The 13733-nt window shown below is 44.4% G+C and overlaps 3 protein-coding genes across 3 annotated transcripts; 2 read left to right on the top strand and 1 right to left on the bottom strand.

Annotated features, from left to right (window-relative positions):
* Positions 1-301: 301 nt before the first annotated feature.
* Positions 302-1548, top strand: LOC311000321 (transcription factor Sox-14; the record flags this gene model as incomplete). Its single annotated transcript, XM_083991003.1, has 1 exon — positions 302-1548. One exon carries the CDS (start codon positions 302-304, stop codon positions 1037-1039), a length of 738 nt encoding a protein of 245 aa, XP_083847129.1. The 3' UTR covers positions 1040-1548.
* A 1531-nt stretch (positions 1549-3079) lies between these two features.
* On the top strand, positions 3080-5811 carry cldn18 (claudin 18; the record flags this gene model as incomplete). Its single annotated transcript, XM_083991050.1, has 5 exons — positions 3080-3299; positions 4733-4897; positions 4994-5126; positions 5234-5347; positions 5446-5811. 5 exons carry the CDS (start codon positions 3080-3082, stop codon positions 5522-5524), a joined length of 711 nt encoding a protein of 236 aa, XP_083847176.1. The 3' UTR covers positions 5525-5811.
* Positions 5812-6747: 936 nt separating this feature from the next.
* selenof (selenoprotein F) lies at positions 6748-13476 on the bottom strand. The gene is made up of 5 exons (XM_083991459.1): positions 13417-13476; positions 12151-12318; positions 8872-8935; positions 8264-8313; positions 6748-8037 (listed from the first exon to the last, which is right to left on the bottom strand). Exons 1-5 carry the CDS (start codon positions 13462-13464, stop codon positions 7906-7908), a joined length of 462 nt encoding a protein of 153 aa, XP_083847585.1. The 5' UTR covers positions 13465-13476; the 3' UTR covers positions 6748-7905.
* Between the last annotated feature and the right edge of the window lie 257 nt (positions 13477-13733).

The raw sequence follows: 13733 nt of genomic DNA, 5'->3' as shown, positions 1-13733 counted from the left end.
GCTCAGCATCATCCATAACAAGCCTCCAACTTGGTCCCGTGTGACTCCCATTCATGCGCTCAGGCTTTGCGCTTTGTGTAGTTTTCACTTCCACTTAGTGCAAGTTCTTCAGTCGACCTGCGATCAGCCTGTAGTTTATAGACAGAGGAGATATTTGTTAACTTTAACTCTTTTTGACACTTTTTCCCCCCTTCTCTCTCCCACTTTTACGCACGAGAGGAGCATGAGCTTTTTGGAGAGGTGACTTACTTTAAAGTGGGACCGCCGCGCGCTTCAATTTTTTAATGTGTCAGATCCTGACATGGCAAAACCTTTAGATCACATCAAGAGACCCATGAACGCCTTCATGGTGTGGTCCAGGGGCCAGAGGAGGAAGATGGCCCAGGAAAACCCCAAGATGCACAACTCTGAGATCAGCAAGAGGCTGGGCGCGGAGTGGAAGCTGCTCTCCGACTCCGAGAAGCGTCCGTACATCGACGAGGCCAAGAGGCTGCGCGCTCAGCACATGAGGGAGCACCCGGACTACAAGTACAGACCCCGGCGCAAACCCAAGAGTCTCCTCAAGAGGGACCGGTTCGTCTTCCCGCTGCCGTCTCTGCTCGGGGAGGCAGCGGAGCACTTGAAGGGATTTTCCATGGACTCCTTTCTGGTCCCCGGGGATAAAGCCAGGGCTCTCCTCGCCCCCGCCTCCTCCTCCTCCTCTTCTTCCTCCTCCTTCTCCCTGCTGGAGCCGGTGGCGCAGTTCAGCACCGGAGCTGTCCAGCGGATGGCCGAGATGCCGCACACTCTGGCCGCGGGCTCGCTGCCCTACAGCGCGCACACCTTTGGCTACCAGACCGGGGGGCTCGGGGGTCTGGCTTGCCCCGGACAGCAGCACACCCACCACCAGTCGCCCTCCAGCCCGGGCTACGTGCTGCCGTGTAACTGTAGCGCCTGGTCTGCGGCCGGTCTGCAGCCTCAGGTGGCCTACATCCTCTTCCCTGGGGGGATGACCAAGAGCGGCATGGACTCGTACGCGTCCCCCAGCTCCAGCGTGTGACTGTCCGGAGGAGCACGCGCGGTCAGAGTCGGGACTCGGGAGGGAAAGTTTGCGCACAGGACAGGAGCTCCCCGTGGGGGACAGGAAGAGACACCCCCACCACAGACAGCACTGCAAAACTCTCCCCTTGTATTAAACATCCCGTGGGAATATTAAAGTGTCTCGGCAGAGAAACTGTTGTTTGACGAGCTCTCTGCTGAGCACCTGAACACACCACAACACACTCTCTCACTCTTTACTGTGTGTGGGGTGGAGATGATATTTTGTTACTCAAGAAAATTAATTCCAACCTGTGAGTTTCATAGAAATAACAACAGGTCAGCTGACGATGGTGTCAGAGGAACATGAAGCTGTTGTGGACATACGGAAGCCTGCAAGTGTCAATGTGTTGTTTGGCATGTTAATTTATCCAGGCTGAAAAAAAAGACCTTCAGTCTAAGTTAGCTTTTTTTTCTTTCTTTTTTTGATGAATACACTATTATGTTTGGACATTAATATTTAATTAATTCATATTTTTCTCAGTATGCAGACACTTCTTTTGTGGATATAATAAATGTTTCAAGAAAATGTTGTTTTTTCTCCTTTGGGACATGTTGTCAATTTCAAGTGAATTTCAGAAACAGCATTTCAACATTTACGTTAGGGTTCCTGTTCAATGAACAATGTTGGTGTGAGGATGGTCATTTTTACAGTTTGTAAGATTACAGAACTATTTCTTTTGTATTGTCACTCAACATGAGCTGGAGGGAAAACTGGTTAATGTGGGAGAGGTTTGCTGTCAGAACCGTGTGTTTTCATGTTTCTGACTGAGCTCTTATTTAAACAAACCGTCTTTTAATTATCTGATAAGCTGCATATTAACAAAGACAAAACAGAAACTGATATTAACATGATGCAAAAAGCAGAGATCCGTAGAAACCGAATGAGCGTGAGGCGTCATTTTCTCGTCCCACTGTGTTTTGGTGACTGCTGCATGAGTGTCGTTGGTGTGTGTGTTTGTGAGCAAGAGTGAGTCGGGCTGATGATAAGAGAAGAATAGAAACTTCTCTCCTTCCCTGTTGTTGACAAAGTGATAAAGTGGAAAGTTGAATCATATGAGCTCTTGTTTCACACTCAGAGTGGGAATGTCCTCACACTGAAACCACTGTGCTTTCGTCTCAGTTCACGACAACCGGCGTCCTGAGTCAAAAAGAATGAATGTGTCCTCGGCCGGACATGAACTGGGGATGTTGTAACCTCCAGGCAGCAGAACGTCCAAATCCAGAGGTTTTCATTTGACATCTTCAGCTCAGGAAAAGAGAGTGCAAGATTTAAAGTCCTCAGGATATTCAGATTTTATCCTTTTAAGTGTCACTGAGCAAAACGCCAAATCTTTATCAATTCATAGGTTCAGAGGTGCAGCTGAGTTTGACCCCTGACCTTTCAGAGTTTGATGTTACTGGTTTGTTTTGTGACCTTGTTTAAAAAGTAACGCTTCAAGGCCTGATGTGAACTTTTACATCTGGTGCATGACTGGTCTCCCATGGGCAGGTGTGTGTTCTCTTTTTCCACTCTGAGACATCATAAACACCCATCTGTGTGTGTTTGCTGCTGGTCTCTCAGCAGTGCTGCATCTTCTCCTGGTCGCCCCGGTAGATAAGACCACAGTTCACCCCCTGACCAGCACCGAGTCTGTGATTCAGTTTCCTGTATTTACATTCAAACGGTCAGTTGTCGTCAAGGTGCCAGGTGTGCCTGTTACCAACTGTGTCCACACCCCTCAGCACGAGGCGGCCCAGCCCAGCGCTGCTGTATCACCCACTGGGCGAAACCTGTCCGCCTCCGCCCAACGCCACCATCACTACAAAGTGCCATTTTGCCCAGTTTCACTCTCTGCCAGTCAGACCATCACACACCTGCTCACCTGTGGCATCTTCACCTTAACGCATTCTCATACGCAGATAGACTTTGGGTTTTTAGCATCAGCTATTTCAACTGTGCACACACACACACACTGTGTCTTCCTGGTGTACTTTCTAAATCCTAAAGGAGAGGACCACGATGGCGCCGTCAGCTCTGCAGAACGGTGGATTCGTTTTGGGTTTGATCGGAGCAGCGGCCCTCATCGCAGCCACGGTCATGAACAAGTGGAGTGTCAAAGACAGGCAGGGGGACGTGGTGACGTCTGTTTACACCTACAAGGGTCTGTGGCAGGACTGTGAGACGGCGTCGTCCGGATTCACTGAGTGTCGCCCACTCTATGGCCTCCTGGGCTTCTCAGGTAGGACATAACTCACATCCATCCAAAGTAGGTGTGTTTCCTTTGTGTAGTGAACTGGTCTTCTTTAATTTAAATAATCTTCTTCTTACTTATTGTGAGATGTTTGCTGAGTTTTCTATGATTGCAGGATGCTCATGTAATAAAACAAAGAGATCTCCAGTAACACGGTGAGGAGGAAGTTCTCTCACTGTCTGGGCCCAACTTTCTCTGATGTAGCGACGAGGCCGGAGGTTTTTAAGGTGTAGAGATGAGACGCATTCAGGTCATGACGGCACAAGATCTGCAACAAATAAATACGTCATGCTGTTATTAAGGGTTGAAATGTGTTTGTTAGAATTTGAAGCCAAAATATGGAGAAATTGAAAAAATAAAAGTGAGTTTAAAGGTTTGATGAGAGATTTAGTCAATTTGAATGACAGGGAACGTTAATATTAGATTTTAAAAGAAAGATAAAAAGGGGGAAGAAGTCTATTTAGACTACTTTTACTAAGATTTTAACCAGTATTTAGGTTATTTTTCACATTGTTTTAAAATCATGTTGGTCTCAGTTTCTGTCCTCATACAAACCCTTGTTCTCGTGTCCAGCCCACTCCTATCAGTGTTTGCACTGTGCTGCAGTGCATGCACTCTGGTCACTATAATGGACACAGCCAGGCAGAGATCTGTCAATACAGTTATCAGAAGCAGAACAAACAACATGCAAAGGGCAGGTTCCTCCAACACACCTACTGCAAGAAAACACTCAATCATTTTACTAACAATCACGTCATCCTCTCACAATATGAGAGTTGTACTGAAAATTATTATACAACCGTTTGATTAACTTTTTTAAAACATGGATTTAACAGGAAGAATAATGTTTTTGTTAGATATGGAGGTGAATTATTTAGTACTTTCAGAAACATCAAGCTGCATCCAGGGCCGTTGCTAGGAATTCTGGGCCCCCTTAAAGAATACTAAAGTGGGCCCCTACCCCTGACTTTTCCACTTTTTTTTTCTTAGACTACGTATGTATTATCATTTTTTATTTAGCCTACTTTGTTTTGATGCTAATCAGTCATACAAAGATTAGACTACTGGGGTTTTTTGTGGGCCCTACTGGGCGCTGGGCCCCTAGAATTATCATCACCTTTCTCCCCTATACAACGGTCCTGGCTGTATCTCCTTATTTTTTGGAGAGAGGATTTACACTCTACAATTTAAAAAACTAACACGTGATGGGTTAGGCTGAGTGCAGTATTTTTAGACATAATGTGATCAACCACTTAAATCATGTGAATTTTATGTCACACCCTGGGGGAGAGTAGCTAGCTTGGTGCCTTTGGGGGACTTTGGACTCATGAAGTCTGTATTTCTAAAACGCAGACACATCCAACTCAGCCTTACTAATGTAACCTGCATGTCTGAGTGAGTGTGTGTTTCCTGCCCACCAGGGACCTTCCAGGCCGTGCGGGCGCTGATGATAGTGGGCGTGGTGCTGAGCATACTCGGGGCGGTGATATCGGTCTTCTCCCTGACGTGCCTCACAATGACCAGCATGGAGGACACCACCAAGGCCAAGATGAGCCTCACCGCTGGCATCATGTTTGTCATTTCTGGTAGGGGGCAGAAGTGTATAGATAAACACAAATGAAGCTCAGAAGTTAACCAGTCGTTGAGTTTCTGTCTTTTGTCTTTGTTTGTCACTCACTCAGGTGTGTGCGGCATTGCTGGAGCTTCTATCTACGCCAATCAGATCGTGGCCTCCTTCAGGTTGTCCAACATGAATGGAGGGATGCAGGGTGGGATGGGAGGAGGGATAGGTGGAGGAATGGGAGGAATACCAAGGTAGGACATTTATCATTTTTGCCTCTTTTTTTTTTGATTATCTCCATATCACTCTGATGCTGGATCAACATGATGTTTTACTAAATAACGTTATCTGTTTTCCCCAGATACACGTTTGGCCCTGCACTGTTTGTAGCTTGGATAGGAGGGGGCGTCCTGGTCATTGGTGGTGTCTTGAAGTCAGTGGCTTTCAGGGAAATGGTGAAAGATGAAAAACCACGGTGAGACACAAAACACAGATTTATGTAGAAAAGTCAACGCTGAATGATTTCTGAACTCGTTTAGGACCTTCTTACATGTGTCGCCTCTTGTCTTTCAGTTACCCTGATGTTGCTTACAAACGTCAACAGGGCGATCAGCACTCAGAGGGCGCCAGGAGAGACCAGAAATATGTTTAACTCCAGCTCTGACAGTTTTTTGCAAACACTTCTTGGATGTTATTTTTTCAGTTGTCTCATATTTGCATTCGATCTTTACTGTCTGATGATAAAAGCCTGTGATATCTCACATCCAAACAGCAGTCCATCAGGAGAGGAGTTGTGGCAAAATACTTCATTTCAGTAGTGGTTATGAGATATTATTAAATGTGCAAACTATGTAATTGAAGCTTCTTTTTTTTTTTTACACATTAGTTTTACTGAATCGTTTTATTTTTATGTTTGGAAATAAAGTTTTGATTTCTTGAGTGTGTCTCATCAGCCCAGTTCCTCTGCAAACATTAATGATGCAACATGCTTGTAACTGTTGTTTCCACACTCAAGGCGTTACAAGGACGATGTAGTTGTCAACATCACTTTATTTTATGTGAGTGGCAGTGATTTGTTGCATCTCGTCAGACAAAAGCCGTCAACACAGATGTGAAAATATGGACAGTGTGAGTCTGTAACTTGTCTCTGCGTATGGAGACTGGCAGCTGTGGGGGAGTGATGGTGAAAAACGCCAGAGATGGTGGATCTGTGCCAGCGTGTCTCTTGAGGTGATTCACAGTATTTCTGTAGTCCTTCCTGCATTTTGATGCTGCATATGTCTGTACCAGAAGTCAGAAGGTTTTTTTTGGGTTTGGCCTCCCCTCTGCTAGAGAAACACACGAGCAACCAGATTTTCAGAGATAAATAAAATCCAACAGGATTTTTAAAAATAGGACAGATTTAAGGATGATACTTTTTCCTTTTCTACGGATACGTGCACTGTGATATTTTGACAGGTTAAAATCAAAGTCCGCCTCCACTGATCAATACATTTGGTTTTGTTATATTTGGATTTTTGCCTCTCACTGCAGTGATGCGGTTGTGTTTGGTAACGCTTTTGTTTTTCTGGAATAATGTATTTCGAAAGAAAAAAAAAATCATAAGTAACAACATGTTTGGTGGGCAACCTCAAGGTTACCATCTATTCATCAGTCAAGCCAATGACAAGGCTTGTTTCCTAGCTCATCTTGTAAACCTGCAGTGTGTCGCTCCACCACAGCACCGAGCTGCAACACTGCTCCACACCACTAGATATCAGCAAACCCACGTCGTTGGAGTCTGAGCCCAGTCTAAGAGACTGGAGTCATCTGTTCAGGGATAATGTGATTTTATAGCGCTTTCCATTTAATCAAATAATGCACCATTGGCAGAGAAACCATTGGGATCTTTGTTTATTGTTGCATATTTAAACCTCCACCTCAGAAACAAGCATCCAAAATGAATCCAGTTCCTCTTCAAAGCAGACGATGCAGAGAAACACAAACATACATCAGACCTCACATCCCAACACTGGTTTACTGTGAGGTCTTCACCAATAAGTGCCTCCGCAAAAACATCTGCATGTGGAGAGAAACTAGGATCCATTCTGTCCTGCTACAAAGTCACAATGTCGAGCGTTATAAAAAATAATTATACAAGAATATCAGATAGACAGAGGGGGAACAGACCGTCCCACTGACACACAACGAAACAGTTCATGATGTACTATTGGTCTTCTCAAACCTCGTGGAACAGACATCATACATGATTCATCTGAAATGTTGATCATCATTTGGGTGTGCTGTCCTTCTGGGCTTGTGATTATGTCGTCTCAAACTCGTTAGTTGTTTGGTAAAATCCGGGGATTTGTGGTTTTCAGATACAAAAACAGTCAGAGAGCAGTCATTTAACATCCATCTATCAAGGCCAAGTTGTGTACAAATTGGTAAATAACCTAAGGGTCAGTTCACCCAGACTACAAAGAGGCGCGCTCTTATTTGCCCCTGGAGTCTCCCACTATGCAGATATGAGATTTGTTTGAGTTGCTCACGTTTTTTAAAAATCTCTCTCCAGAGATTTCTGCTGCAAAGTAAACACAATGGAGGTGAATAGAATTTCATTTGTGGTCCGTCACACATTGGAAAATTACATTTGCATGATTAGATTTTTAAGCTGCAGCCACTTCAGAAACAGTTTCCTTTTTTCGCTTTTTTTATCCTCCAGTGTAAACTAGCTCTGACGTACACTGGTGAAAAGTGTGTTAGTGGTAAATCTACAGTAATCAGGACACAGCTCTGGGAAAGACAAGTTGCTGACTAATATTTAAGAATCAAGTTTTCAGTGCTGTGAGCGCCACAAACAAAATTAAATTCACCTGAGAGAGGAGGCACAACTCTCAGGGACCGACTCTCTCAGCCTCAGCACACAAAACAGAAAGTATCTGCATATGTGTTAAGGGACAAGTTGTAAAACACATTTCTTTGTAAATGGGAGGAACTGACCCTTTGACTAAGGCCTTTAAAAAAAAAAGGGGGGGAAAATGTTGGACTTGTCTATATCCGGTCTAATTTCTCACTTAGGAACTCCTCCACGCTGTCTGTGTTCCACTTGAGGATGCTGAGTTCTTCAGCGATGTTCCCGTTATCGTCCAAAAGCTTTAGTACAGGATCTGAGCCTCTCACGTACTGAAGTGTGGGAGGGGGGTGAGAGACAAAACGAGGAGGAGGAGTGTTAAGGAGGAAGGCTCAACCGCAATACAAATGAAAAATATTCACAAGCATGTTTGTGAGTCATCTGATCAACATAATCTGATTTCTTAGATATCGCCTTTTTCTTCTCCAGATGAAGCTTAAAAGGTCTAATCATCAGAGTATGTCAGACATCGTTCTGGTACGCCTTCATCATCCCTACCTTGATCTGAAGACCCTTGAACATCTTCGGCTTGTCGCTCCTGACAAAAGCTGAGGAGATAAACACATTGGTGAGACAAATGTCTGCTAATGAATCAGTCATTTAGCCTTTCTATTTTAGCACCGAGGTCTGTAATTAGTGACAACTGCAAAACCTCCTGAGAATGCAGCGTTAATAGTGGAGGAGACAGTTGAGAACACAGGACGTTACAGCTGAAGTAAACAAACAACAACCATATGGCACGGACAGCAGACAGGGCTGCAGATCCCCCCCCCCCCTCCCCTCCTGTGCTGAGGCGAGCTGCACTAACTCCATCAACGCAACCCGACACTGAATTAACCAAATGTTACACTGAGCAGAGATGGGAGGTCTGCTCCCAAGATGCAGAGCTGAGAAAAAAAACTTCAAACGCTTGTTTGAAAACCTGCCCGCAGGCACTTTAGACCACCTACTGAAAAGAGTGATTTCAAAAGGATATGTTTTACACTCATCTCCATTGATTAAGACAGAATTACTGCAGGCATGAGCTCCTCTTCCAGGAAGAGGAGATATTTCACAACAAGACAGCATCTTATGTATCATATATCATATTTCTAAAGAAAACTCACCTTGGACTTGGGGGAACCTCCCCAATTTTCATCCACACACCTCAAGGATGGCGCCAGGATAGAGCTGTGTGCAAAGAAACACGCTGTAAGGTAGTCCATGAGGAAGATCCCCCACAAGCACACACACACACACACACACACATCAATGCCCGCACACAGAGACAGAATAGACTGGGGCTCTGCTGGTGGCGGGACGCCTGGCCTGAAGGAGTAATTTGATTCAGGCAGACTGATTCATAAACGTGTCCAGGCGACTCCTTGGGGGTCATTAAACTGAGAGCCTGTGCATATGGAGCAGGGCTGATGGATGGCGGTTTGTGCTGGGCTCACTTGTAATCAAACCTCCAGCACCAATACACAATAAGTTAGAGGAAATTGGAGTGTCGCAGCAGTATTTCAGAGCCGTGCTCTGCTCGCCGGGTTTCAGGGAGCGGAGAGGTAAATGGCCTGGTCGACTGGTTCACACAGCAAATTAAATTCAGCACGCAAAGCTGAGATCCTCTTCCTCTCTTCCCTTGTGTTTCTGTACCAACCCAACACTGCTATAATGACATCTTGGGTGTTTTTTTATTCACCACACATGGCAGATCAGAGACAAGTCACAACAATGCTAGAATCAAACGGTAGATGTCTTAACATCGAGCCCTGGGAGTATTAAACACTTTGACGTGCTCTTAATGAGCTGGTCGCCCATCTATTAGTGACTTCAATGCCAAAAACGTTCATAAAAGCACGACTTTCTCTATCGCCTGTTCAGACTTGACACTAGCAGCCCTTTCAGGTTGCCCCTAAAAACACTTTGAGGATCCATGAGACCGACTCACTCTGAACACATTAGGTGGTCACATTGTTTAAGCAGTGTGAACATGAATGCCCCCTGACCACATTGAAGGACCACCCGCTCCACTGACAGCCTCTGCTACAGTCCAATCAGTCCCAACACAGCTTCATAACGCACTGAAGATATTTCACCACTCCAGCTTTTGTTTCACTGTCGAGCTGCGTGCAGCGAAATGATTCAGCCGGCCTCTCTGTGGCTGCTCTAGATACATGTTGCAACTCACTAATCGGCAAATGGCTAGGATCACTCTCTAGCCATTGCCAGGTTTGGTATGCCTGCCGTAAACCTTGCAGACAGAGGCAGCGATCAACTACGTTTACAACCGCCTAAAATGTTCAAACAACACACATAAATGATGTTGCGGTGTCAATAAAAGAATTAGTCAAACGGACGAGAAAAGGTTAACGAGAACCCGAACACGCCTGATAAAATATGAGCCCCAGCTGTTGCCCTTTTGAGTCAAACAGAGACCTGTAATATTTGAGATCACAATTAAGACTTTAAATGCCAAAGGTGCTGTGAAAAGGGTTTTATTTTGTCTTAGTCCATCTCGCTATAAAAACAGCTTCCTAAAAATTAATTCAACACATATTTCATACAGTGAATAATGATGGACAACCAGCTGGGACAAAACCTACACTTATTTATCAAGTCAATACATTTCTTGACAATCTTGTCATTCAGTCAGTATTTCCCAGCTGCGTATATTACTTATGTTAATATTACCTAACAATATAATCAACGTCAACAGGCCCTGGACTCAGTGTGGCAAAAAATAGATTTAATACTTGGTTTGAAGAATAATCTAGGTAATTCTAGGTTTGAACAGTCTTGTGTATGCACACTCTACCGTTTCATGTGAAGCTTATAGAAGTACAGTGTCATTCAATTTTCCAGCCAGCAAACACACCCACAAAAGTGAAATGTAAGACTTTAATACCTTCAAAGGGGCTAAATTCAAACAATTTTTAAGACTTTAAGAGCTGTGGACCTCCCGTAATTAATTTTTCACAGTTGGGAACGCAACAGTACATGGTGAGTCTTGTGGAGACCATATTCAGCTGAACAACTATCACCTGAGTAACAGCATCAGGACAGTGTGGATGTAGTCTTTTAACAGTCTGTTTCTACAGCACTGAGGAATAAACTCTATTTGGCCTTAACGTCACGGACAACATTGTTAGCAGGATCACGTTACTGATATGGAAAAATACAGAATATTGTCAGACCTGCAGCTTTATAGCGCTGTGCTGTGCTGTGCTGTGGGCTTCTCATTTTATTGCCATCGACTGGACGCCACCACATGGACTGGAGAGACTCTGGCAAAGGTTTTCCTACTCTACAGTACTGTTTAGCGGCACCCACGGGAGCCGAGGTGCTGCCATGCGCGGGTCCTCTGCAGAGGAGCTACACATTTGAAAATAAGTAACCGAAATGTCCTCCATGCTCAGTGAATCTTACTAATCGACTAGACTATGCCGTTTCTCAGAGAGTTTAATGACATGGCACTGATGTCAATTGCGAGACTCAAAGAATTCAAAAGGCAGATAATTGTTGCCGTCTGAGGAGAAAATGTGCTTAGTGACACTGTCGTTTCTACTGTTACCCTCTTAGTGCAGCTGGAGACAGCCAATTGCCCTTCTAAGTGACATTTTCACTCAAATCGTGAGGAGCAAGGGGCAATCTTTCCTCTAAGAGTCTGTCTGAGGCAGAGTTATCATCAAGAGGTGTAATGAGGTGTGCACTGCACTTTTGCAAGGTGCTGTTGCTAGGATACCCCGCACGCTCTAGGGGATTTGCTTAATCAAAGAGAAATTACATTGTTTTTCCACCGTCACTTCACTCTGTGTTTATCCGACAGAACACAGCAGGGACTCCTTTTGAATTTCCTGTAATCACAAGAGTAATGAGCACCCAGGAACACCTCCTCACTGGTTTACCGGGAGGGTCTTACTGTGAAAAGTTAACATGTCGACTCCCTGGGGTGTGTCAAGCCCGGGGGTCAAGGAGCCTCGTCTGTGAGCATGAGACAGACGGCAAGTGACGGAGTTTGTTTGGCAGCTCAGATCTGACGCACAGCTGCCAACAGTGTCAACAGACCTGGTAACGGAAAAGCTCAACCTGGGTTGTTAAAATGAGTTCAAATGTACTAAAACTACCTACTGAGGCGCCCATGCTGAGACAGCATACAGATCAACGCAAGTCTACACAACTGATTAACTATCTGTTATGCATCATCACATTTATCAAGTCAACAGAAACAGTAATTGTCCTTCCTTTTATTCTTTTACTGCAGTTACATTTGTTAATCTCACTGATGATGAGATTTTCTATTCTTACTAAATCTCCTTTTCAGGTCTTTGCTCCACACTGTGACTGAATCTAGACCGTCTATTACTCTCTGTTTGTCTGTTTCTGGTCCCTGTTGTTCCTTTTACCTTGCGTGCTTCCATCTGGGCCTCCTGCTGGCAGCACTCCCGACAGTCGGGCTGGAGCTTGGTGAGGCTGAACTCCCCGAGCAGGTCACAGGAGCTGCACAGCAGGTTGCTGGAGAAGCCCAGCTCCCTGCAAGCCTCCGACGACAGCTCGGCACCATATGCCGACAGCTGGAGAGAGGACGGAGAAGATAAAAGGGAAACAGGGAGGGGAGAAATTTATAAAGTGCTTGCTCACTACTTACATGCAGAAACACATAGCACAGAAGCACAATAGGCAAGTGATTTAAAAAAAAAAGAAAAAAAAAAGCCTGACATTAAGAACTACTGTATTCAGCATTTAAAAGTGCAACAAAGGGCTGTAATGGAAACCAAAGGGTAATATAAGCATTAAAGTGAGAAGTTCTACAAAATAGGGACAAGATGTGCTTTAAATACAACCAATATGGGGTTTACTAAGTGATCTTAAGGACAATATAGCTGCAACTAGTGTTATATTCATTATATTAAGTACAGTGCCTGTCACAATTGACTTGGAAGTTAATATCCTCTTGGTTTATGATAAGAGGAAAACACATCTAATACTATACAATCGCAATGCTGTATATTCCCTTGATGATCTGCCAATTGACGATCAATAAACTTTAGAGTATATTTCCCTGATGCCCATGTGGGTAAATGGGTGGGTCATATTTCAGGATGTAGCCGCCTGGGATGTGTTTAACATATTTACTAAAACACACAAGTGCTTATAGCTGCTTTTAAAGATGTCCAACTGGCAGATAATATCAGGGTGTCGGGTCCTGCTGCTGGTTATTTGTTTTGTCAAATCTACCTGAACATACAGGTCAATCAAGATACTACCGTTATGTGTTACCATAACGTTAACGCTAGGTGTTTCGCTTTCTCTATACACTTCTTGGTTGCTAATAAGAGTCCCGCTGTAATTTTAGGTAATTTGATATCTAGTATTTTGACTACAGTCGTTTCTTTGGGGGGCTCGCTTTACCGAACAGAGCACAGATTTTGCTTTGGGTGAGTGAAAACTGTAAGCAGAGGCCAAAACATCCAGGAAGCTTCATTTCAGCAGCATCACTCGCAGCCGCTGGGGTTAAGCCACGTCATTTTGAAGCTACGGGCAAAACAGTATGAGGCTCACAAAACTACACATAACGTTAGACAGCTGACGGATTCACCCACCGTTTGTGTTTATTAAAAAGGCACTACAGAAAGCGGCGACAATTGCCCGTCGTGACTTAATTAACTCACCGTTTGTAAAAGCGAGAGGAGCCATAGGAGATACACCTCTCCCGACATTTTGGATCCTGCTTTGTTAGTGGAAGTCACTTCGAGGACCCCTGTATTTCAGTGAGGGGAAACCCCGTCGCGCCTGACCGTTAAACCTAATAACTGACACGTTTTATGGACAATTTAGCTCAACGCCCGCTCAATTAAAACATACGTGAGTATTATCAACACACATTTACAATATATGATAAAGATTAAGACTGCTTTACTTAGGTGTTATACTGCTTGAGCTCTGGCATATACCAAGCCTGACTTGTGGTTTCTTCGTCTCTTTTACT

The sequence above is a fragment of the Trachurus trachurus genome, assembly GCF_905171665.1.
Source record: "Trachurus trachurus genome assembly, chromosome: 17".
Lineage (NCBI taxonomy): Eukaryota > Metazoa > Chordata > Actinopteri > Carangiformes > Carangidae > Trachurus > Trachurus trachurus.
The sequence above is the reverse complement of the archived record's forward strand: the minus strand, read 5'-3'. Positions and strand labels throughout refer to the sequence as shown.